At 43.7% G+C, this 27,024-nt stretch overlaps 1 protein-coding gene across 2 annotated transcripts in view; it reads right to left on the bottom strand.

Moving 5' to 3' along the window:
- Window positions 1-27,024, bottom strand: part of MXD4 (MAX dimerization protein 4) — a 39,342-nt gene continuing 12,318 nt past the window's right edge. For both annotated transcript variants that reach the window (XM_061993098.1, XM_061993100.1), the window contains exons 4-6: window positions 7,234-7,348; window positions 4,036-4,195; window positions 1-2,839 (exon numbers count right to left, since the gene is read on the bottom strand). In XM_061993098.1, the coding sequence (XP_061849082.1) occupies window positions 2,691-2,839; window positions 4,036-4,195; window positions 7,234-7,348 (424 nt within the window). In that variant the 3' untranslated portion in view covers window positions 1-2,690. The remainder of the gene's footprint in view (window positions 2,840-4,035; window positions 4,196-7,233; window positions 7,349-27,024) is intronic.

Below are 27,024 nucleotides of genomic sequence, written 5' to 3'. Positions count from 1 at the left end.
TTATTCGAGTAATTTTTATTGAAAATATAAGATCTACAAAGCCATGGATACCCAGCGTGGAAGAACTCATTAAGTTAGCACATTCATCTTTAAAAGGAAAATTTTCAGGTCGACCTAAGGTACAATAATGTTCAATTTAAAATCTCGGCTTTCCTTCTGTAAGTTTCAAATCTCTTTTCATTAGGAGGTTCTGTGCAAGAGCTGCTTGTCATGAAAGGAAACACTTTACAACTCATGAATGTGTTCATTATATAATAAATGAACAGCAACAATATACTAGCCTTTTTTTTTCCCTGTTAACAGTCGTGTGTTAAAGTAAACTCTTTTTTTTTCTTTTGTTTTTCCACGATTTGGAAATTAGTTACATATGCACCAAAGGAGCTAGTAATTTCTGCTGCTTGTCAGCTACACACAATGAGTATATTGCTGTGTGCTTTCCCCAACAATGAGGATTTTAGTAATATGCAAGGTGTAGAGAACGGAATACCAAAACCTGCATCACAGAAAAGGTTAATTGTTTTCTTATTCAGCTGCCAGAGTTTATAACCTTAGGCCTCCCCCCAGAGCCAAAGCAGGGGTGGCCATCCATTAGGTTATGTAAATTAAATGTATACGTTTTCCTTGTTGGCAAGTTCCGAGCGGTAAGCGAGAGTGCAAACAAGGATCTGTAAGCTGCCACAAAATGTATTCATATTTTTACTCCGTGTTGTAAGAGCCAAAGGGAGGACACGTATGTCAGATGTTGAAAGAACAACTGAATCTTTGTTTTGTGATCGTTATGGTCAGTCTGTCATGAGGTCTCGGATCCGAATGCTAAAAATGGCACCGCGCTCGGCCCCGCCAAAGCCTTACACAGCCCGTCAGTGTTTCCTCAGCCACTCCGCACTGGTCTCACAGAGACCTCGCCTCGAGAAGCACACAAAGTACAGATTCGGGTGCTGACGAATCCAGGGGAGGGCTTACACAAAGCCAATTAACCCTCACACCAAAAATGGGTTTCTGATTTGACTTAAAGCCACGCTGGATCGGATGTGAGAGGGTGAAGGTAGAAATACAGCCCTCTGCTTCTTCCGAAAGAAGGTGGACAACTGACCATGCCAACAGAGGGTCTTGAAACAAAGCTTAGTTGTCCTTTGAACAATGGAAAGGAGAGGCATACATAAATGGTCACCAAGGCACAATATGACAAAGGTGAAGAGTCCCTGAGACTCTGGTCTGGGTCTGTACCATTCCCCTCCCTATACAAGTAAATGAGAACATTTAGGAAAATATAATACAAAATCTCTTACAGGAAATATAGACTACACTTGCTAAAATCACTTCCCTAAAAGTGTTTATAGCTTTTTTCTTTTTTTTTTTCCCTTTTTCTTTTTTTTTTCTTCTGGTTTTTTTTTTTTGTTGTTGTGTTTCTTTTTTTAAAAGACCTTCTTTAAACAGATAATGCAAAGACTGGTCCATTTGCTTTTTTCTTACCCGGCAAGCCAAGCTCTAATGACTTCACTAAGCAGAAGTTGTATTTAAATACATCTTCATAGTATTGCTACAATTTGGGTAAATATGTTCTGAACAGCTTGATGAGTACTAAATAATCTTTGCTGTTTTACAGCATACATTTTAATTTTTTTGCACTTTTTTAAGAATAGAAAATGCAATTATAGTGTGCAAAAGAAAAAAAATTATCTTCTAGCTGAATACTGTAATCTTAAGCCATGCCTTCCATAAAAAAAATGTATTGACATGTGTAAATAGAAGGAAAGGAAAAAAGAAATACAAGCAAACAGAGATTTCATTTCCTTGCAAGGAAAGATTAACTATCGCCAACTGGATCGTCCAAGTTGTGTGTTCTTCAGACAAAGAAATGGAAACAAAAAACAACCCAAAAAAACCACTGAAATGCTTCAAGTGTCATCCCCTCCACAGCAACAGGCTTAAATTTGCAGCGTCGCCTTCTGCTACTCCCGTTAACGTGGACAGAATGATTTGCTGCTGGTTGGATACTGAATACAAATAAAGCAAAAGAAAGTTGAGATCATCCCACATGAAGTCATTATTAGAGCTGGCTTTTCCCCCGTTTCGAAGTACAGTAGTGACTTGTAAATATGACCTTTTCTAAAGATCGTCTGAGATTTGGAGATGGATCTGCCTGCTTCACCCAAACAACAACTGCTGAAAGAACTGACTCTATAGAGCCTGCTATACAGCGTTCAAAAGGGCTTGGGGGTTTGGGTTTTTTTTTTCTGTCATGAAAAAAAATACCACAAAAAGTAGTTTTAGGGGTTTTGTTATCTCTGAATCACTAACACATCGTGGATTCCATTTATTCTTCCAGGTTTGAAAATGGTTTCTGCAAAAGTCAAAATAACTGTCGAACTCCCTTATGCCATGCTTCCAACAGTTTGAATTTAATACTTCTTGAATGGAATGACATCTTTTATTTTCTTTAATTTGCAGTATGGCTACATCAAGCTAGCTTTAAGTCACAACTGTACCTAACCACAGTTCTCTGCAGCAAACCCAGGATTTACAATATCGAATATTGTGGTTACAGTGCAGGGAACGGTGGGTAAGAAACCTCCATGTCAGAGGACTGTGGTTGGGGTTTCCCGGAAGAGTGGCAGTTGACACCTCTGGAATATTCATATATAAGTGCTTCAGTCAGATGGTCCTGAGTCAAAGGGGTAACTCAGGCACTATGAGAGCCTGGCATTCAGTCTGCGGGAATGTGTGTAACCTCCGTCGCTCGAACCACTTTGCAAACTGTAGTGGTCTTCAGCATCACTGGCACTTCCAATACTGTCCATTTCACCTGGAGTGAACTCCATTCCTTCAATGTCTACTTCTAAAGAAAACATAAGAAGGCACGTTTTCAGAAAGGCAGCACTTGTGGCAAGTAATCGTGGGCCAGTGGCAACCAACGTTCCCGTGAAACCTGAATCCTACTTCATCTTCTGTAATTAAAATAACCAAGAACTGGAACAGTAATTCCCAAGGAGAGGATCATCTTGTCCACCTGAGAATTCAAATCCCTTCTGACCTCATCCACATAAATATACCGCATGACATCAGTACCAAATGCTGTCCCAGCACTGATTTCTTTTAAAACCCTCCAAGCCTCAGAGGCTGCAAGACTGCTGCACCATTCACGGCAACCCCAACCCATTCAAGTGCCGTCTGGCAGCCACCGCGGTGCGCCCATCTGTCCACTGGTAACTGCAGCGAGACCCACGCCTCCCCCACAGCGGCCCTGGGATAGGCAGCCTGGCCGAGGACAGGGCACTGAAAAACTGCAAGGGGAACTCAGAAATGGTGGCAGGCAGCTTGAAAAGCCTCACCTTAGAATCGTAGAGTGGTAGGGGTTGGAAGGGACCTTTAGAGATCATCTAGTCCAACCCCCCTGCAGAAGCAGGTTCACCTAGATCAGGTTGCACAGGAACACATCCAGGTGGGTCTTGAAGACCTCCAAGGAAGGAGACTCCACACCGTCCCTGTGCAGCCTGTGCCAGGGCTCCCTCACCTCAACAGTGAAATAGTTTTTATGTTTAAATGTTTATGGTATGTTTTAATTTTATGTTTTAATTTTTCTTATGTTTAAATGCCTTCAATGAGAACCAAATGTCCAGAGCACTTGGTGAGCATTACACAGACAATATCTTAAAATGTCACAATAAATGATGTGCAATTAATTTATTCACACAAATTAGGACCAATTAGATTTTTTTTTTCCCTAGACGAAAATATTGTGCCAGCCTTACCAATAATTACACTGCAGATTCACAGCATTAAATGGTAATGGTTTAAAAAGCTGGCAAAAACACGTGGTATAAACAGCTTTGAAAATACCTGCGGTATTAATAGCTTCAAACTGATTGGAAAAAGAGAACTCTTTCAAATCACTCAAGAAAGACCCAGTAGTTTTGTACTCTGCAAACCTCATAATGGGCTTTGCTGAAAGCTTGGCTTTCATTCTAAGCACTCTTTTCTCACTTCCCTATTCTCCCTCCTGCAAGTCCCTTTGGGAAGCCCTCCTGCCATTACCTTGTTCAGAGTCAGTGGAGATGGTTGATCCCATGCTGTCAGTGCGGATGCGCTCCATGCCCTGCACGGATAGCTGCTCCAACCGGCGCTTGAGGTAGCGGTGCTCCCGCTGCAATTGTTCTTTAATATTTAGAGCTTTTCGGTCCTGTTCTTCCAATTTCTTGAAGGGAGAGAAAGACAGGAAGGAGACGGGTTTTATTCTTGTTAAAACAACACAGTAACTTAAGATCTTCTCATAAAAGGTAATTTAAAAGCAAGTTAAATGTTTGAGTTAATTACTTTTAAATGAAAACAAATTTTAAATGGTAATGTTTTTGTTGCCTTTCTCAGAGGTCGGCACCATTTAAGCAGGCTAGGCAAGGGCTCAATTTGTTTCACAATAAGACACATGGATAGAGGGGGGAAATGAAAAAAAGTCCCTCAGACTCTGTGATCCTCAGCTAAGGCTGAATTATTGTTGCCTTGACTGTGGGGAATATTTACATCATTTAGTCGGGCAAAGCTGGTATCATCTTTGATAACCAGAGGGCAGCTCAGGTTTCAGTCGGAACGAGAGGTGAAATAAGAGACTTGTCACCACCAAGGAACCACTGCAAGCCTCCTGAATGCTCTCTCTACTACCTCAGGCCACGGAATTTTTTAGCATTTAAAAAGCTCCATTAACAATAAGCACTATTAATTTTCTATAGTAGGAGGAATTTACTAACAAATTTCTTGTTCCCCTTGAGCTTCTGCAGAGCAAATACAAGAATTCTGTGATAACCTCCTGAAAAATCAGTGGTACAATCCAGAACTTCTCAGCAAACAACCTGTGAAAGGATCCTTCCACACATCTACCTAAAAATCTCCACTCTGCTTGAAGAAAATAAGGTATTAAGAAATTAAAAAATCCTTCACACCTGGAAAAATGTGCTGCACTGTTGCTCCAAGGGCAATAAGAGAAATAATGTCTTTTATGATTCCAACTGAACCTTCCAAAAGCCTGATAGCCATTTCAAAAAACCTAACCGTGTAATTAGGGAAGGAAGTGTCATCAGCACAGTGCGATCAAAAGCAGGAAGGACACATAAATCCTATCCCCCTATATTATGTTGTTAAAAAGTATCTAATTGCTGAAGCAAGTTACAGGTTGTAGCCCACCACGGCTCAGGGGACGTGCAGGGGGTGATGACAACATCCCCAGCACTTTCTCACTGCTGCCCACATGAACCTACGCTGAGTCTTCTGAGGAGAGCAGGGTGGGAGAGTTCGGGGCAAATCCCAAGCAAAACCACTGCAGAGATTTTGCTGTTCTGATGCAAGCCTGAAAGCAAGAGTATTTACCTTTGCAAAAGCTACCTGATGCTGTTGGAGACCTAACTCCTGCAGGCTGGCGTGAAGCCCCCTCCCAGGCAACACACCAGGCCCACATGCACCGTATGTGGATACACAATGTTATGATAAGAAAAGGGGTTGGTACATCAACGTCCACAACAAAGCAAATGTGCCCAATTGATCACATTTCCTTTTCCTGTATTTTCCTGGCTGCAATCCCAAACTCTGACAACTATTTTAGGAATGAACTCCAGTGATTCATATCCAGGAGTCTCAAAACTATCCACTGTCTCAGGGCGAGTTGCAATATACAGGGACGTGCATGTGTGTGAAAAGCTCAAAACTAACGGCTGCGTTAGACACGGCAGACAGGCATCAGCATGCTCTGGCAGTGCAGTGGGGAGGTAGCTGATCTGACAAAGGGCAGCAATTAAATGGCAATCCAGTGAGGGTAGGTTCAGTTAAAATCTTTAGAAGAGACTTAAACTTCTGTTTCAGTTTTTGAGAAGACAAGTACTTGGTACTGTATAGGACCGACAGATTTGGAAAGAACCAGCCCCCAGCCTTTTTTTCCCCAGCAGCTGAAATGGTAACTACATGGCTAATCTCTCACACTTGCCACTTGTAAAAACAGGTTTTCAATTTGTATGCAGAAGCCCATGATAGGGGGGCAGTCCAAGACAAAACCCACATGCGGTGCCTTTCACTCGTGTTAGCCCGAATTATAAACAAGAGGCCAACATCTCAAATGGTAAAAACAGGGGTTGCCCAGCTGGAGTAAATGTGCTTATAAGAGCTGAGGAAATAGCTCAGTAAACTTGTTCACAAGAATGGTTTTGCTTAAATCAATCTTTAACTCTTCATATGAATTACAGCCATTTCTGCAGCCGCAGTGAACCTTAATGCTGTACAACAGCAGGCTGTTCTCCAACGTATTCCAAGACTCCTGGCAGCGCTCAACCTCTCCTGACACTTTTCTTGACCCGCTTCTCTATAACACTGAAAAAAAGCCAGATGAGTAATTACAGCCCTGGACACAGCAGCAGAAACCTGTTCTTGTAACTTTTACACTAGAATACCTGTTTGGCCTTTCATCTCTGCATAAAACCCCACTCCCCTGAAAGCGACGACAGTGAAAACAGGACTGAAGGTGCCTTTGGAGAGGCGAGGCCTGAGGAATAATTCTCTTTGAATCACCTGTGCAAATGTGTAACCTGCACTGCTGCAAGATTCCTGTGTGACCTACTCTAGGTGGCCCTGCTCTGGCAGGGGAGTTAGACTAGATGATCTTTCAAGGTCCCTTCCAACCCTTAAGATTCTGTGATCACTGGGGAGATTTTGGGTTGGTTTTTGTTTTGAACCTGTTACACCCGTGAAACGTGCATTTAATTTTTGGCTTATTTAAAATGACTGCCAAATGCCCCAGGACCTGGTCATCAAGATGTGGGATGGGGATAAGGCTTACTAGTAGCTCTAATCCCTTTGACTCCATTAGTATTTTCAATTATGAATGGATCTGGCTTTTTACAAGGAAATCAATGCAGTACAATGTTACTTTGCTCAGTCCTTTAAAAAGAAACATTACTCACAAACCAGCTTTGATACATATGGTGGTTTGGTTTTTTTTAAATGCCATGTAAACTAGTAGTAACTAAGCAGAAATCACAAAATCACCATTTTATATACGTGAGACTGCAGGGTAAATTACAAAACAATTGCAAAACATGATACTGGGACTGAAATCCTTGCGACGAACACAGGCCAATATACCCAGATCAGACATATGGATGTGGATTTTGTGTGAAAATTAGTTTCCTCTCTATAGACAGACACTCTGGAAGACTCTGCTTTAAAAGAAATAAAGCCATGGATGAATGTTTTTACCTTGATATGCATCTTAGCTCTTTTCAACAGGCTTAGAGTGGTGTGTCTGGTGCTGTCCGGCCCGAGGGGCACGAGCTGTTTTAGCTGTTCCAAATATAGCCGGAGTTTGGCCCGCCTGAAATTAGGAAAAATGAAGAGCGTTGTAGTAAAGTTGCACCCAAACAGCATATCCTATATGCAAACACCATCTGCTTGCAGGATCTCTGTGCAGAACTCGATTCAATGGTGGCTTCCTTTCCCCTCCCTTTGGCAAAGTTTCAGACCAAAAGGTCACTTGAAATGCAGTCGTGCTGCTTGGCACATTCAGACAGCCCTTTCATACCTATATTTCAAAGCAGTTTGCTGAGTCTGGTTAGTCCCATCTTAACGAAAGGGGAGTACCCTCAGAGATCTGAGAAATCCAGGCAAGGCTGCACACTGAAACTGTGGCTGGGTGAGGAGGAAAAACTGGGACGTCTCTCCAACCCTGTGATTTTTTGCAGGCAGGCAGACACAGAGCTGTGGGAGGGTGCAGAGAGGCTACAGGCCCCAACTCTCACTACTCAATTAGCCCTGCCTGATGCCACAGGACACTCCTGCTATACAAGGCAAAGGCATCCTTGCAGCTCTGCACAGCTCAGAGTTGCTTCGGCCGTGGTTTATCAATCTCTTGGAACGGGGAGATACTGACCCCCACTCCTCTTGAGAAGGAGCCACTCCTCATCCCATTGTACAGCCAGGATAGCCTTTGTTATAAACAGACAAGAGAAAAATACTTCCAGCCACATTAGGTCCTGCTTTCTCTGTTACTCCCTCCAAGTATGACAACTGCTGCTCTCCACAATCTCTCCTAAACCAGCGACATTAAATCTACCAATAAAAAGAGGATAAAGAAAGTGGTATTTCTACAGATACTTGATTTCCAAGTATACTTTTGTATTTCCAAGATACTTGATTTCTGTCTCTTTGAGAAAGCAGCTGGCAATACAATAGTCCATGAAACAGTTGCTTCAACTGTCCAAGACAAGGCAGTGGCAAACCACAGAGCAGTGTGCGAGTGCGTTTCTACGATTAAAAGTCAAAGAAAATCTCTCCTGGCTTTAACGCACAATTCCTGAACAGGAACCCATACAGTTCTGCAGTGAGGCAGAAATGGATACAGAAGCACTTCTGTGAGCAACATCTCTAAGATTTCCCTTTCTGCCAGCCTGTTAGGGAGCACACACAGCAATGACCTGGAGCATGCCAGCATCCCCCACAAAGGAGCAATGAGAAGTGAAGTGGATCACAAGTGTGAGGTGAATAATCTTTTTCAAATCTGCTCGATGCTGCATGAAGGAAACAACCTTTGCAGGAATTTTAATGCTTCTGGTCAAGAATGAACTTTCTTTTAAAACAGTTCAAAACCAGAATTCAGCATCAGTGTTTGAAGTGCAGCTCAAGATGATTTAATATGCACCACGTGACAAATTACACATGTGGAACTGGAGTGATTACTGTAATGTGAAGACAACCTGAGAATTAATGAGGAAAAAAAACCCAAAGCAAAGGAAAATCTAATTAAAACAGAGTAATGACTACACACTCACACATTTAGTTCTGTTTGCCTGTAAATCAGAAATGTATTAGGGAGGAAATCAAAGAGCATTCTATAAAATTGTTAATTCTTTCTTTCTTCAAGCCACTTAGAGAAACAGGAATATTGGTGAAAATGTGATTCTCGAGAGAAAACCAATATGAGATTTGTTGTTTAAGCCTGGGGTTCATTTTTATATACAAGGCTCTAAACCACCTAAATGCTTTTATTTAATCAACAGCAACAAAGACTGGGGTCAGTAGTCACAAAAACAGCAGACTGTAGAGCACCCACCCCTGTGGCTGCTAACTTAAACTGGGACACCGATCTTCAGTCAAATACCAGAATCAGAGACTTACTGGTATTTATACAGATAATCCTAATCAGGCAAGTTTTTATTTCTGTGTCTGTAACCTCTAACAACTACTTGGCTGGTTTTGTGTTCCAAATTTAAACAAAATATACTTGTTTCAGGGACTAAATTCAAACACTGTTTTGGGCTTTTCAACTGGCCTCTATGACACGCACAGTCATCTGCGTCACTCAGCACAACTTGGATGCAACTGTATTTAGACAGCTGTCAAGAAAGTGGAGACCGACAATAAAAGAGGATGTGGAAAGCAAGAGGGTAAAAATAGTATCAGACTAGTAAACAGAGAGTTAAACACCTTGAAAAGGAACAATCGATATACTTGGAGCAATTAAAAGTCTGATAAGGAACATACAGAACTGTTGATCTGAGATCTACTCCCTATTAATCCTGGAAAACGTTAATGAAACCAGACTATGTACCCAACTTACCTGCCTTTATTATTATTTGAAGAAAGGCTTCTTACCAGAGGGAAAAAGTAAGGATTCAGTGCACTCCCTTACCATCAGCTGGGGAGTTAACAGAAATATGACTAAGATTCAGAGGGCATGGCCCTGTATCTTTTTAGAGCACTAAATCTTTCACGCTAGCTGCCAGCCAGGTAAAGCAGGACTTCACAGAAGTGCCATGAAGAACATGGGACTGATGCTAAGAAGAATATTTTAACTGACCAATGAGAAGAATTAATAAAAGAGCTAAATGTTAAAAATAAACACAAACTTTAAGGCATTCTCAGTAGTGACAAGTGACAGCACCAAGTCTGATAAACACACTTGCTAGAAAACATGCTCCAACTTCATCTTTTTTTTTAAAGGGTCTCTTTCTTTCATTTCATTACTTTGCACCTATGAATCAATTGAAGGTATAAAGCATAGGCTCTATATAGATCTCTGCATAAATGCAGGCTTGTTTATGTGCCTCATTCATACATTACAGCACAACAGCAGAATCGATGGCATAGATTGTGAACACACAAAAAGGAAACCGGGTCAGTGCCAATTCCTGTGGCACTGGAGTAAATACCCCCAGGTTTTTTGTTTTGCTCATCCTAGAAAAAACTGTAAGAATGTAAGAAAACATTTCAGGCATGTTATGCTAACAGATCACACCAGCAGGAACAAGAAACTCAAACTTTGCAGCAGATAAGTTGTCAGGTATGGACTCTGCCAGCACTAATTTCTCTCTTTTTCTGCAGGGATCTGACAGCTTTCGCTTTTCCTCGGCAGCTGCTGGAGGAGGGAAAGGCCCTCACAGCAGGCCTTAAATTCCACCTAGAAAACAAGCAACGAAGCCCCAAACCAGCCTGATTTCAGAGCAATGAGGTAAGGATATCTTACACATGAAATGTGGTTCAACTTGGGTAATTCTGCTCTGCTCCAGCTTTGAAACCTGACTGTTACACCCTCACCCACACAAAGCACGGTGTCAGGCCCGGACACCGCTGCCTACAGAAGTGAGCACTTTTCTAACCTCATGTGGATGCACAGAAATATCTCACTGGTGCTGAATTTATCAGGGAAGGTAAGAATCAAAAAAAAGAAAAAGCCATCCCAAATGTGAATCCTTGGGCCTGGAGCTCTCCAGTTTGGGTACAGCCCTAGGCATGGCGAGAGGGGCATGGCTGATTTTTTCCTTTGAGTCAGATGTTTGAGACTTTGGTGTTTCTCCACAGTCAAGCTCACAATATGGTCCTATAAATCTGCATTATAGCTCTTCTAATGCCTAATACAAATGAATTACTAAGCCTACAGATTTAGTCAGTGTTCCGCAGCAGTGGCCAAGTGTAAGAGTAATCAGGTGGTTCACCACCTTCACATGCAGGACAAAGACACTTGTTGACAACTAACACAACAGCTCCCACCTGCAATTGCCATGAACTGGTTTTGAATCCATGTAAGCCACGATGGGCAACATGGTCAGGTATTTCAGAGCTGATAGCAGAATGAACCCTGGAGCCCTACAACTTGGAGGGACAGAGCAGCAAAACAGCATGAAGAATTTCTCTGTCGTACACAGATCTCCATCAGAAATTCATGGGAAAGCCACTCACTGACTCTACTCCTTGGAGACTCCAGTTTGCTCCAGTGCTTGGCTATGAAAAGGCAGGAGCAATGGTGGCCAGAGGAACTACAGTTCACTACTTCTCCAAAAACGGCTGCCATGCAGAAGTAAATGAAGATCTTTGACCCTAACCAATTTGCAGAGTGTGTAAATGAGTCTATTCAGTAATGGCCAATAAGCTTCCCCATACATATGAAATCACAGATGTAAATCCATTTTTACACCAAGACATGGAATATTAAGATGCAGAGAAAAAAAGCAACCCAAAAAAACCTATTGTTCACACTGGATAATCTTCATCCCAAAGAAACTGCCACAATTCCATGAAATCCCTACAAGTACTTGATGAGTGGTCGCAACAGGAACAAAACACTTCTCAGCAGGGCCAAATAATATAAAAAAGAGGCAATGGCTGTAAATTATGAGGTTCAGGATGGACATTAGGAAACAATTTTTTTACTAGGGCAGTGGTGCACAGCCCAGAAAGGTTGAAGAAGTGCAGTTCTCAGAGGTTTTTCAAGATTTGCCCAGACAAAGCCATAGACATTCAGAGGTCCCTCTAATCAACATCTGAATCAAGGATTGCTTGTAAAACTGTAGCATTCGACTCACAAGATTACTCCCATTCACATAACAGCAAAACACCCCTAAATGTATTACATAAACCTGTGCCAGCCTGATTCAGAGTACTGGTAGGTTTGTGGAGTGACTAGATCCACATGTAGTCTTCCCACAGGGGCCCTCCAGAGCTTTTTTAGGTCCAGCACAGCTGATAGAAATGGTCTGCAGCTAGTCAGACAGCTGTTCACGCAGTGTTGGCAGTTTCTTTGACAGCAGCAAAGGTGTGTATGATGCTGTGAATGAAATGAAATGGTGTGAATGAACTGAAATGGTGTGAAACCATTCAAGTATAAATCTAAAGACTTTAATTGGAGGCCACTGATCTGCACCAAGCCAGCTGGAAAGGCAAAGCCCACTTCCAAAACAAGCTTAGTCCTCAGCACAGAATGCCTCAGCCAGGCCTTGGCAACATTAAATGGTCATGGACATTTCTGATACAGGGTGACAGCCTCGTGTTGATGCAAAACGTGTACCTGTCAGTTCTGGCTCCTGGTTGAGCAACCCATGCAGATAAAGCTGCCTCCTCCTTCCATGGGGTGAGCATTTCCTCCAAGCTGCACCCAAAGACATAGACAGTTCCTCCCATTGGCATTGTGCTGCTGACTGCCCAAGATTACTTGCAGAAAGTGTCAAAAGGGCCATGCTCATCTGTTTCTCAACAATCAACTATCGTGAGCTTTATGCTCTTCCCCACTAAAGAAAATTCAATTTGTGGCAAGTGTTCATTTTGCACATCCTCAAGGTCCCAGTCCACAGTCTCCCCAAATCAGAAGAATGCCTCTCTCCCACATGTACCCATTCTCTGTTGACCCAAAGCTGGCCAGAGAAGGGAAGGAGCAACTCTGTCAGCAAAGTCTGTCATCTCATGTGAAGTCCCAGAACAGCTCTGTCTGGTCCACACCCACTCCCTCCCAGGAGAAGATTGCCCAGTCAAGACAATCTTAAGAGCTGCAGCACCTCTAGCTGATGGGCAGCAAGGATTTGGAAGGCTAAGAAATGGACAAAATGCCACTAGACGTCACATTCCCATACTGGTGGCTCTGAATTTCCCTTCTTGCTGTCTCCAGCAGAAGGTGTCTGGGTTAGACAGGGTGTTGTTGCTTCAACATCCAGGCCCCAATGTACCTCTCACACCATAGTGCATCACTGAAGCTTGAAACATCACCTCACAAGGAGGCCTTAACTGTGCTTTCTGCAATATGCTTTAATCCTAAAAATGCTTGGGAGGCTGAACATGTGTCTGTATTTCAGATGTCCCAAATTTAGTCTACTAAACTAGCTCTGTGTACAGGAGGTTGACATACCCTCGAATCAACTGCTAAATATACTTGCTTGGTGATATTCTGAAAAGAAAAGGACACTATAGATGAAACACTCAAATGACACTGCAAATGCAGTCGTTACAAGCTGCAGCAGTGAGAACAACAGATACATTTGAAGGAGATGCAAAAATTTAAAATGGCTCATTTCTGTACATTAACCATTTCAACCCAAAACCCAGACAGCTTCAGGCCTCACCCTCAGGCAAATTCAGCAGAAATCCAATACAACTCCCTCCCTCCTCAAAGAATATAAACCTATCTGAAATTAATCCTGAGGAAAACACATTATTACAAACTGGACAGCGATACCAAAGCATTTCAGGTTCCTTCCCTCATGCTTCACATTTTTTTCCCCATTCAAGCCTATCCTGGTCCTGATGCTGTGCAATGAAGTCAATACACAAAGGTTTAAATATAGAGCAGTTACTAATTTTTTCATTGTTGCATAATGACTATTTAAGCTGGCTTAACAACATGCAAAGGGTAAAGTCAGAGAAGAATCTCTGCACCAAAAAAATCACTTCTGGGGTCACACATTCTCCAGGTACACTGTGAGCCAAAGCAGCCTGGGCCAAGCCCTTCACTCTGGGTCAGAGACCCCTGTGGTGAATGAACGGTTCTGTTTTCTCCCTGAAGAAAGGTGATTCTATCTTCCTACCAGGCATAAAATACAGAAGTGAGTTAACTGCAGTCATAAGACACTCGTGTTTTTACAGGAAGACCCTTCACAGTTTTATGCATGAAATGCAAATGCCAGCACACAGGGAGCATTCAAGTTTTAGCTAGAGAGAATCAGCAAACGCAGCAGCTCAGGATCCTTTGAGACACACACTGGTCAGGATGAACACAGGCAGCATCATTCACTCCCATTGCAAAGTTTTTCAGACATGCAGACCAGCAGTAAAACCTTCCCCATTCTGACTTCAGGATTCACCTGCCCAGAGGTAAAACCAGAGAGAGGAACTCTGCCTGCCTGCCTTCCCACTCCAGCCATCAACTCTTTCTCACTAGAGCTCGACACAGCATGTCAGGATCTTTTAAGGGCTTCAGCTGTGTTGATTTTGCACAGCCACACTCTTGAGTGATGACAGAACTTTGCTGGAAATGGCTTTAATGCTACTGAAAATGAAACAGGTTGATATTATATTGTATATTCTTGGATATCATGCCCATGCATGTAATGTAGGTAAACATAGCACTACATCCCTCACTCTGCTCCTAGGAGTTGGTACCCAAGCACACTTGCCTCACTCCTCCATAAGATAACACTTTTTTTAAAGTGTCAGGAATAAGATATTTACAGCTCTACAATCCTTTTTATAAGCTGCCAAAGATGACTCTGCACTAATTAAAACACATTTGTTTACAAGGATATGTCAAGAGATTATATATAAACTCTCATCTGAAGAAATCCCAGAAATTCAGTCCTCTAAAAATGGTTCTGAAGAAAGCTATTTATTAATGGTCCAGAAAGAATTTAGCATGTCTCTGGCAAAACATGAACTAACAATAGAAGACAACAACCCTACACTGAAATACAAAATCCTCTCTCTTCCATATTTACTTTAGTAAGAAACCCTTTCAATACTTTCTACTCTACAAAGAACACTCAAATAGGTTTTTTTTCTTTTTCTCAAGAGAGGCTCGAGCTGCACAATCTTATTTCAACTACACAACAAATTCACTTCCATGAAAAGGAAAGAAAACCTCTTAGTACAAAAGCACTGTACCACAGCGAGGCACCCAGTGTGCTGGCTGCCCCGAGGTGTGTGAAATGCTTGCTCACAGCTCAGCGCCTCACAGTCAGAACCAGAAAATTCAGCAGCACCCTTTCAGCAAACCTCTTGGATTTTTAATATCCAAGAAACGAGGAGCCAAACATCAGCCTTCTGCAACAGATGCTGCTTTTTCTGTTGTTCCATATTAAGAATAAAATCCCGAAGTTTGTGCTGCAGGTGAAGACTCACCCAAAGTTTGTTCCACCTGGTGTTTCCTTTGGACCGTATCTAACACCTCACAGGGGCCTCCACAACTAAATCCAGCAGCGGGGCCTAGCAAGGCACTGTGGCAACTAACAGGCACAAAAAGCTGTAAGTGTCTAATTGCAGTGATTGTTAGTGAATTAAATGCAACAGCCCTACAATCAGAGCAACCACCTGCTTTATATACATTAGTATTAACTAGGAGGTTCATCACCTGTATGCATTTTTTCAGTGTGCTGTGTATTTTTGTGCATCTGTTTTGCTAAACTGAAAGCAGCCAGATAGCTTTAGCAGCCAGGTAGCTGGTGGTCTTGAGGTACTTTAGAAGCAGCCAGACACAAGACACCAGCTGCCTATGAAGCCAATGTCTGCAAGTAGATGTCACTATCATTAGCGTTCAAAGAGTCAGTGCTGCTGTAAACTGAGTCACCTGCAAGTTTTCATGTGAATACTGCTCAGAAATATCTGGTGCTGCTCCTAATGCTACAGGAGGCAGAAGGAAACCTCTGCTGCCCGTTATACAGCTTAGCATTTCACTGTTTTGTGTATTTTATCACTCTGGAAAATATCTGAAGTTCTCTACTTCACTACATATAAATGCACACTGCAGCATTCACCCTGTGTTTTATTTGCTTTCACCTCAGCCCACTTGCTGAGCTGAGTCTCCACACTTCAACTTTGCCTTTTTACCTTCCAAAAGTTATGGTTTAGTCACGTTTTAGAACATATGCATGAAACCAGAACTTATTCCTGTATCTTTCAGCAAACATAAATTAAGGGGAGTGTCTGCAGTGCCACCAATGTAGGCATTTTTGGCCAGCTAAGCCTCTGGCAGCTGTGTGCTGAAAGCCAGCAGGCATGTGAGTAGGGACAGGTGAATATTGGCTGCTCTGTGAGACTGATGATGCTCACACGTGAGAAAGACCTTGCTGCCCATATTGCCCTCTTCCCCTCTCCCTCCTTTCTCTATCTATCCAGCAGCTCCCCTGCTAAGTACAATGACAGCTCCCTGTCCTAAATCACTAGCACTGGGCTACATCAACACTGCTTTATCTCTCAAAACGCCCACAAGCCAACTTTGAGGCTCCTTGCACTGTGGTTCCCCCAGAGGGTGAGCTGTGGTGGCCTCTGTACTGCTATAAGCCAGGGGCAGCAGCTGAGAGGGACAAACAACAGCAACTTCTGAGGCTCCCTTTGGGTTGGAATGAGACTGTAAAGCAACCTGACAATGGTAGCATAAGACCTAGCTGGAGCTTCACCGGCTGCTGGCTGGTCAGACCACCCACAAGCTGTCCCTTCAGGAGCACATCTGACAGCTTGTGCAAGGCAGCAGAGGCAGCACCATGTCAGCAGGGACTCCAGGGCATGTGGGACCCAGTAGTTCTGACTGGGGCCTGTTTTAACTGCTGGGGACTCATAGCCTGCAGGCTCTGTAGTATTAAGAGCTGCAGGACAGACATCTGTCCACCCTCATCTCCTCCCCTTGTTTTTTTTTCCAGGCTCCTCCCTGCATCCAGGCTTTCCTCACACCTTTCCCCAGGCTTCAGCCATCCTGTTGCCTTAAGCTGCTCTTACTTGAAGAGCAGCCTTGAAAGGTTCAACAGCCCTTCATTGTCTCATGTCTTGGTGATAAGTCACACACTCACACACACACACACAATCTCAAGGGCTGGAAGGGACCTTGAAAGATGATCCAGTCCAACCTCCCCTGCCAGAGCAGGACCACCTAGAGTAGGTCACACAGGAACTCTTCCAGGTGGGTTTTGAATGTCTCCAGAGAAGGAGACTCAACAACCCATCTGGGCAGCCTGTGCAGGAATCTGAGGTGTGCTTCAGAGGAGATGTCAACAGGAATTTACAAGCTATACAGGGATGCCCATAAGTATCACAAGCAAACATAATGGCAGCTGGATACCATTTGTCTTTCCTGGCTGGTGACCATCTCAAATTTACACCTATAGGATTCACCATCCTTTCACCAGAGACAATAAAATATCAAACCTTGCAACAATCTGAAGCAACAGAAATCAAACATGAGGAAACAGTTGAAATCCCATGCAGTATGCTTTTATCTTTGTATAGATTTCTTTTCCTCTGGAAAAAAAAGGAGGATTCCAACCTATACTTCAGCATTTCAGCCTTCAGGTTGTGCTCATCTATAAAGAACAATTTCCTATTTTGTTAAACCTTCACAGTCAATGTCAGACAAATGTGAACAACCCTTACACCTATAGAAAAGGAATTTCTGTTTCAAGTGTCTTCTATTTTTAACCCTGTTGCCTGCTGATTGTCTTTCAACATTTACCTCTCAAACGCTTTTAAACAATAGCAAGGGAGGTATCACCTAGTTCCACGAGCTCAGATCACACAGTGCCTACAGAACACAGGCAGACGAGCAACATTGCCTCATGGGGAAACGCACGAGTGATGGAAATACCATTGCACACACTTGAAAACAGAGTCCTCAAAAAAAATAATCAGCTATGCTTTTAATAAGTGTATTTAATGCCTCATTCATCCAGCCTTCCACCCATTTGTTTCGCACATTAAAATGCACACATTGCATCTTCGTAGTCCTCCTAAATTAGGCCTCTCAAACCCATCTGTCTTACTGGCACTCAAGTTTCTTAGATTACACTGCAGGGAGACTTAAGATTTTGTCTGTTACCTCAGAAGAGTGTCAGACCCAATTAGATAAGGAAAGTGCCACTGCAAGATCGTGCCATTGCAGTATCAAGTGGTTTTAATTCCCACTTGAAGTTACAGGGATGTACACATGCTGCCCATTGAAAGCCCACGAGGGGATTAGGACTCTCCAAGATTTACATGAGTGGTAACTCTTTGGTCCTTGCTGGCGGTGGAACACCACAAAGCAAATTTGCACAGCAAATCCAAACCCACGACGTGGCTCTGCAGTTCTGCAACAAGTGAGTTTTCATTCGCCACCTTCCACACAACTCTTGTAAGTAATTTGTTGAGGACTCTGGAGAACTCTTAGAAGAGAACTATGTGTATTTAAACAAGGAAAAGCTGCACAACAACAACAGGTTTGCACTGGGTTTACATGCAGAAGTGAACAGGATGATAACTTAACCATTCACCAAAAGGTGGTTGAAGAGGATGTAGTCAGTCTCCCCCACATGTGGCTCCGGGGAGCACGCACGTCCCTCTCACGTGGTGCTAAAGGCACAAGGTGCAGCAGGGCTCTGCACACACAAGCTACACGTTTATCGACTGACAACACCCCAGAGCAAGTCACTGCTTACAAATCAGCCCATGGCTTGAAACCGGCTTTAATTATCAGACTGTTTCCCCACATCAAAATGCTAAGCAAGAACATCGTGTCTCAGGACAGCTGCCAACAGGAAGGATCTTAAAAAAAAGCAGGGGGGGAGGGGGGACTACAATGCTTAGAGAAGCCTAAAGAAGTTGAGCTGTAGCGCTGTGCTAAGTGAAGAGAGCCTACGAGGCCTAGGCAGCTGCTGCCTAATTTTAATCCTCCCTACAGACCTAGTTATTTTATACATATGTCAAGCGAGGGGAGAAATGTGTTCAAGGGGTTTTCTGATTTTTTTTTTACACCACTGTATGATGCCAAAGGAAAGGAGAGGCAAGTCAAGCTGAATTATTTTTACCAAATCCAAACCATGCATTGCTGTCACACAGCACGAGGCCCTGGGCCGGCACACAGCCGGAATTAAGCAGCCTTTCCCCGCACCAAGTTAAATCAAGAGTGTGAGACATCAATATCTGCAACCCTGGAGACGTGTGCCTGTGGTTTTATTGTCTATTGTACCTGTACATCCAAATGCCAAGTAAATACCAAGAGTCCAATTTAACTGACCTGACAATGGCTGTGGGGACTCCACGTTCCCACACATGTGAGGTACCAAAAGAAACACCAGCAATTCACAGCTCGCTTTTAAAGCCTGATCAGCTTGTCCTCAGTTCAGCACCCAAACAGTCATGTTCTCATTCTTACACAGGTGGGAAGTTGTAAGCTCTGACTGTGAAATTAAGTATCAGAAAGGGATGTTCAGTGCTATGACTTAGATCTGCTTTTGCTTTGGTTAATACTTCCTCAGCACCTGTACCTACCAAAGCTCTTAGAGGGAGTAGCTAACAGTTGCAGCTAAAGCATGCACAAATGAAGTTATTTGGCTTTTGTGGGGAAGGAGGTGGTGGGATGTTGCTGTCTTATACCACTGTAGATACTTAGAGATGTCCTCCAGTTGGGGTGCCCAGGGATGACAGCAGGGTGCCTGTTCTGGTTCAGACACCAAGTGAGAACACCAAAAGAAAAGAAAATAAACCACTCTGAAGTAATTAAGAATACACAGTCCAAAATTTCTTGCTGTACGTCTCCAACTCTGTCATTGAAACCTTGTAATTAGAGGTTGACAGAAAAAGCAGAGTGAGGTGTATACATAAACAAATTTAGGGGAAGGATTAAATGCAGTGACTGTAATTAAAGATGATCTCTTCCAAAGCTAGAGTGGATACTCTTACTTTCATATGAATCAAACGCTGAGCAACACTTATGTAATATCTTCCCCCCCAACAGTGACAAAATCTGACATCATGGGACAGTGGAGAGTTGCAGATATCTGACAGTCCTGCCTCATAGTTTAAATGTAGCTTGCCACAGCACAGATAGTGCCTTGTTTATAATTTCATTTCCGTCCTATTTCCCTTTCCATTGAACACTACAAAGCTGGTTGTCTCCGTGCCAGACGGGGTGCAGTCAAGCAGAATCCAAAAATGATTCATTTGGGGATGATAAAGGTATGGAACAGCTTTTTAAAAACACTCTCTCCTTTCCCTCTTCTTCTTTCTTCCCCACAAAACTCAGCCCACATTTCTTAGGTGCATTGTCCTGAGGTTATCTGGCAATGGAAGGAAGAGACAGAAGTTTGGATCCACTTGCCATGTGAGTATGTAAAGTCAGGCAGTGGGAACCAAGGCACCTGACAGCCTGTTTCAAATACCTGTTAGCACATAGACCCAATAACTGCTTCCAGCCAAACACACACAACAAGCTCCCAAATTTCCCTAGCACAAATTATTTGCTCCACCCATGCTATTCACTTCAGCAGTCAACACAACAGCACTTACCAATCGGGATTAAGTCAGCTTTCTTGAGGGAATTACAGGGTTTGCTACCTTTATGTTGTGTAAATACCAGCTAATGTGGTACCTAAGACACTGAGTGCCTGTGCAGCCAGTATTTGCAAACACTGATGGTACTCCTAACTTCAAGAGGAGCTTTTGAGTTCTGGCAGCAATTACATGCCAGGCAGGCCCCTTATTTAGCACCTTGTATCTTCACCTAGTTACCTAAATTGGAACATCAAGGAAAGAAAAGCAGATACATTTGTCGGGCATCAATCACATGGTTGCAGTTGGGAGGACTTGCAAGTAGTTCTCCAACCTTTTAAAGATGGTTTACCACATTCAGAGGTAGCCTTTGACTGTTCTCTCCCAATCTTCTGCTTCCTTGCTGTAAGGTAGAATCTAACACATGCTTTCTAGATGTAGGGCAAAGCCTATAACTAGAGTTACTAGTTTTCAAGTTAGAAGCATGGCAAGAGATGACTTAATATACCTACATCCAAGCCCACACCTTTCTGTGTAAGCTGTGCTCATCTCCACACACTACAGGATTAGTTACACTCATTTGTACAGAAAAAGAAACATGTAACAAACTAGAATTAAACAATAACGCTGGCCCCTTGACATCCTTTGACAAGTCCCCTTGCTCTGCTCTGTTCTAACAGGATGTCTGTGTAGCTCAGTGTATGCATTTCAGTTTTCATCTCAAAACACAGCACTCTATGAAGCCCCAAACCAACCTTCTCCTTCCCAAAATAGGGAGGGATAGAGGGGGGGAGAAAGCATGTCTTATCCATTCTTGTGAATTGCACAGCTCTTTAGGCCAGAAACAGCCAGATTTAACTGGATGACACGCATGGCCCTTTTTTGGTCTTTTGTTTTTTGTTTTCCAGAAGGGGCCCAAATTAAACTGCTGTGAAGGAACAGCATTGTGCTTTTTCACATTTATGATCTGCTGGCTAAATGTTTATGCTCAGTGCAGTTGCTGGACCCTTAACTGCATCCTCTGTAGCTGCCTGGATGTGATGTGGGGTGTAGCTTGCAGGGAGGCCTGCACAGCTCCTACTGCACTCCCTGGAGTGGGGTGCAGGATCGGGGCCACAGCCTGCCACATGCTAAACCACCATGTGTGCTCAGGGGAAAAACCACCACACATGACTTGACCTGCGAAGGAATTCTGTGTAGTAAGTTTAAGCACAAGTGTCCGCCTGCGGAGCCCAGGAGGGGAAAGCAGCATGAGCTGTAACAGGAAAGTAAACATTGTTCCATCCAGAAAGGCACATTTTGAATTTGGGACCAGGTCGTGGTATATCCAATACTGCAACAGGGTAAGGAGCCCATGGAAAGGAGCACTGAAAACAGAGCCAGAGGTGCCAGTACAGCCTGGAAGCCCAGTGAGGAGGGGGCAGGACAAGCAACTCACAGATAAGAGCTACCTCCTCCAGCCTGGGCTGATCCCTGAGTGTCTACTCTAATCAGAGACATCGAAATTTTGTGCTCATGACATACTCAGAAGAAAATGAGTGAATCCTGCTGTGAGTCCTGAGTGCAGAGCCAACCTTACCTTAAGCAGCTGCAGCCACACTGCTGGCTTTCAGGTGCATTTGCCACCTCTTCAAGCCAGGACAGGTACCACTTGTGTATGCCCAGTCTTCATCTGTAGGCTTCCACAGACTTGACTGGTTGGGATTCAGCTGAGGATTCCCATCATGTTACGTAAGACTCATTTCAGAGGCCAGCTTCTTAAAGCCTATTAGCTGCCTAAATACCTTTAGCAAAATAGGAAAAGCAAGTTCCAGCTCACTTGCCCAAACGTAGCTAAGGGAGCTTAAAAGGAAAGCTTTTTTGTCTTAATATCTAATTCAACAAATCTTTTCTCCTCCCATCAAGACAGCAGTCACCACCAGGCACGTTTTCCCTGTGTGGTCCTGCAGGTACCTGGAAGTCAGGCCCATCTATCTCCTTTTGAACCAGACCAGTCCACTTTCTTTACCACGGTGGGTAAGAATTGGCCAGGTCAATTAGCAGATGCTGAGAACACAAACCACCTTTCACACAGTCCATCAGAGGCCGACACACAACTTATGTTTGCAGAGAAGGATGAACAAATTCAAGTAGAAAAAAACCACATGCACTTGGTTTCTCACCCACCTGCTTTCTGCTGGCTGGCCAGGAAGCACATGGGTTTCTGGAGCCCAGATCCAGAACTCCATTAGGCTCCACAGTTCAAAGCCAACTTCAGCAAGAGAAAGGACATTACAATCTGGTCAAGACTCTATTTTAGACCATTCTTCACTGCTGAATAAAATCTTTGTCCAAAGCATGAAGATGTGCATATAACTGACAACTGGACTATAACTTCCTGAGCAGATTAACTTCCCAGCTTCATCTGCTTAATACTCCCCTCCTTTCTGAACCAGCAGTGGAGGCAAGAAGACATTTTTTGCTGGAAGTGCCTAATCAGGTGAGTTGCTGTATGCACTGAAAAGACAGCAGTTCAGTGCATGGGTATTTACAGTAGCTGTTGCAGCACATAGTATAGGACAAGCCACAGGTCTAGACACTTGCTTACTGCTTAGAGGTGGGGAAAAGGTGAGGAGAGAATAGGATTTCAGCACAAAGCTTTAAACCTTCTATTTCTTTAATTACATGGATTTATCAGACTCAGAAACATGGGGCATTTGAACTAAAGGACCAAATTTTCAGTTCTGTGGGTCCAGTTCTTTATAGACTTCACTAAACAAGCTCCACACACACACAAAATTACTATTACAGCAATTTAAGACACAAATGCCACCATGTACTTTGCTCCTCTGTAGGAAACCTGAGGTTAAATTACAGGTAAAAGGGGGGTTGAGCTGAAACCCAGCCTTGCACTTAGCTGACCACTACAGCTGGCATCCTCAGAGAGGGAGTCATAGCTGGGGAGGAGCAGATCCCTAAACCATGGTGGCTGTCAGCTCACAAAAGGCAAGTCAGACTCTTAGGACATTGCATTGCTTAAGCAGTGCAAAGGTATGTTTACTGCAATTCACTTCAATTGCAATAAACCACTTTGCAGAAACCAGATGGTGTAGAAAGTTCTTCCTTCACAAGAAAACTCAAAGAAACAGACATAATACAGAGCTTAAGTTCTGCTAGTAAGATAGTGATCCCCACCACTAATGCAGCAGCTACGTTATCTGGATGGTTTAGGTATAAGCTGGACGTGTCCTAGAAATGGCAGCAGTTTTTACAGACCCATTATAACAATGGGATCTGTACCAGGTCAGTAAGACCCATCCAGCACAGCACTCTCTAGACAATAGTGGCCAAAACTGGATGCTTGGGAAAAATACTCAACTGACAAAGAAATGAACTGTAGTGCTCTGTACTGGAAATTCATACTGTCACTCAGAGGAGCGATCCCACCCTCTCCCCGTGCTCTTTTAGGGTGTGGCTGTGACAGTGAGCTGGGTCAGCAAAAGCAACTGCCTCCCTCCAGACTTCTCCCCTCCCTCTGTGCTGCCTAGAAACAGGACTCAGCAGCAGTGTGCAACCCAGCTGGGCTAAACTCATGATGGAAACAGAGCAGCGAGACACATGCCGAGTGAAGCTTCCCTGGAAGTACTTTACCTCCAGCAGCAGTCAGGGGGTTTCCTCAGCTAGTGGCCTTTCAGCATGGCGGGTCAGTGCAGTACTATCTCTCTGCTGCAGAGCACCCCTAACTGCAGCGGCAACTTGCAATTTTGGAAAGGCAGCCCATAATAAAAACAAACACAAAGCATTGTTTTGGTATGCTCTTACTTCAATGACCTTTCAGTTCTGTTTCAAAACCTCCAAGTTTATCAGCAACTGGCAGTTACGTGCTTGCCATTAACCCTGCACTTTAGCAACGTGAAGAACCACAGAGAGAATTTCAAGGCATCTGTCTCTGCTCTCAGCTTATACAAACTTTAAACTCCAGGTAACTCTGGTGGGTGAAATTAATGTACCAATGACTGTAACTATGCTCCTGGCATCTCCATCTCCTTCATGAGAAAACTGAGCATTAGAACTTAACTTCAGAGGCACCTACTCTATCAGCTAATCTATGTCATAATGCTCCCATCAAAAGATACATCTTTCATGAAAACCTGTGTTTATGTACAGGTACCTACTTCAGATGATGCTATAATAGAACTACTTGTTTTTTCTGACAAGATTTCAGGTTTAGGGATCACTCAAAGCACTACCCAAAGCTTAGGACAGCATTACCTGCCACACACGAGGCAACACTTTCAGTCACCCCCAATCAGCACTGTAAGCAACGTATTTGGGAAGAGGGAAAGGTTTGTTTTCTTATTCTAAAAGGTTTTGCAAGTCACTATGCCTCATGTACTCATAGAATGGTAGGGTTGGAAGGGACCTTTAGAGATCATCTAGTCCAACCCCCCTGCAGAAGCAGCTCCACCTAGATCAGGTCACATAGGAACATGTCCAGGCAGGTCTTGAAGACCTCCAAGGAAGGAGACTCCACAACCCCTCTGGGCAGCCTGTGCCAGGGCTCCCTCACCTTAACAGTAAAGTAGATTTTTCTTATGTTTAAGTGGAACTTTTTGTGTTCCAGCTTCATCCCATTACCCCTTGTCCTGTTACTATTCCCTATCCTGGTCTTGCACTTGTAAAAATCCAGAGCTGTCCCACTCAACTGATCCAGGCCATCTCCAATGAGATGATCTCCAATGAGTCTCAGCTCATGGCAATACAACTTAGTGAGCCCTGAACAAGAGAGAACTGATCCCTGTCCCATCAATACCCAGTGACTGAGAAAAGTACTTGGGCACTTCTTGGAGAAGCTTCCACAGAAAAACAAGGAAATGCCTCTAGAGCACATCTCTCCCAACAGCAAGGCCTGGTTTTTGCCTCCACCTGGCACAGCTCACCAGCTTTTGTCAAACCTACGCCTGGGGACCTGGACGGGATCTGCCGATTCCTCTAAGCAGGAGAGCACTTGTAAGTCAGATGCTGCAGTGCTGAGCAGTGCCATCCTGCCCAAAGACATTACTCAGCTCCCTCTTTTAATTATACTCCCACTGCTTGCCAGGAGTTTACTATTTTGTGGAATGCAGGCAGGACAACTTTTACCACTGTTGATCTGACCCTTCTCGATCAAAAAAAGAACCAGGAAAACCACACAGAGAATACTACAAATGGTTTGACAGAGGCAAGAGGTAACTGTCCATCTACATCAAGCTGTACCACTGTCACCAAGGCACTTGGCCAGCTCATCCAGTGCCAGTTCTGGGACAGCAGCACGTGGCTGGCTGATTAATTTCTTCACTAACTCTTAAAAGCTGCTCTTCAAAATCATTACGTTCCACAAGCTATTTCCAAAGACTTTGCCACAGACAGGACAAGATCTTGAACTTCTCCTCCAGCAGAGCAGCCAGGCAGGAGTGAAACAAGTTTGTCAGCAATGGAGCCCCGATGGGTGGGTGCCAGTGTCCCTCCTCAGAGCTCCATCTACTTTGAGAAGGAAGGCCAGAGCGTGCCAGGGAGCTGTGGCTTCCTCCTCAGTCCTGCACCAGCCCTGGGGACACGTCCCCACAGGAGTAGCAGAGGAAGACAACTCACTGCCCTCACAGAGCAGCGTGAAGATCTCAGTACAATCTTCAGTACCCTGGATTTCACATTGTAATCTAGAACTAGTATACATTGATGCAAATAGACAAGATTATGCTTTGTCTTTTAAAGAATGCTGAGTCTCTCGTGGATTCTTGGTTCTTCCTTTTACCCTAGAAAAGCTGAATTCCTCTGTAGAGCAATCAGTTAGGTTGCTTTAAAAATCAGCCTTGCAAAAAGTCACGATCACCAATGCACTTGGTATTTACACTGCTCTGTGAAAGCCTACTGGTACAATGGTCTGGCTGGAAGCAGTAAGAAAAATTTGTACATGAATATACATGTACCTATCTGTCATCAGGAACCAGTTGCATTGGACTGTCATTCTGATAAACCTGTCTGTAAGTGTTAAAATATCTTCTAGAAGCTCATCTGTCCTTCAGGATCGAAGATTTCCAGCTTTTTTATTGAGGGGGTTTCCTGCTTCACGTCTCGGAGATGCAAACTTTAATCACACAAGATCAAACCAGGACTGCCATTTGAGGGATGAGTCCTTACAAAATTTCACTGTAAGGAAGAGGCACTGAAGTTCTGAGCAGAGTGTTCTAGGGAGACTTAGAGCAGAGAAAAAGGGATTTCAGTGTGAATTGCTGACAAATGCTTTATCATAACTGTAGTCTGAATTCTATCATATAATCAGAGTTTTTGTTGGAATTATGTCCCTGCTTCCATTTGTCTTCCTCCAGAGCATACAGAAGAGAGCCAACAGCAGAAAATGCAAATTAAAGTAATGGTGCCAAAAGGCCCAGTCTGCACACATGGAGAGACCAGTGCCTATCATTCCCCTTGACATCACCACCAGAGATAAAACCTCTTGTGTGCAACACCAGTGCAGAACCTGAACAGCACCATGGACCAGTATGTGACTACCATGGCAGCACTGGCCACCCTCACCCAGGACACAACAGCCCTGTAAATGAGGAAGCTGTTTCCCTGACCTCCAGCGTCAGTCCTTCCCACAGACACCACATAAGGGACTGGACGAGGAGGAGGACATGAGTAGCCATCTCCTCTTGTCAGGTTCCTGTGAGATAACCAAGTGTGTCTCAAGCAGCAGCATCATGGCAGTGGTGACTCAAGGGCGCTGGTCCTGGAAAGGATTCCCTTCCAAAATCAACATCCAGT

This window comes from Colius striatus, chromosome 3, assembly GCF_028858725.1.
Source record: "Colius striatus isolate bColStr4 chromosome 3, bColStr4.1.hap1, whole genome shotgun sequence".
NCBI classification, from domain to species: domain Eukaryota; kingdom Metazoa; phylum Chordata; class Aves; order Coliiformes; family Coliidae; genus Colius; species Colius striatus.
Note: the sequence above shows the minus strand (reverse complement) of the source record. Positions and strands in the feature narration are given on the sequence as shown.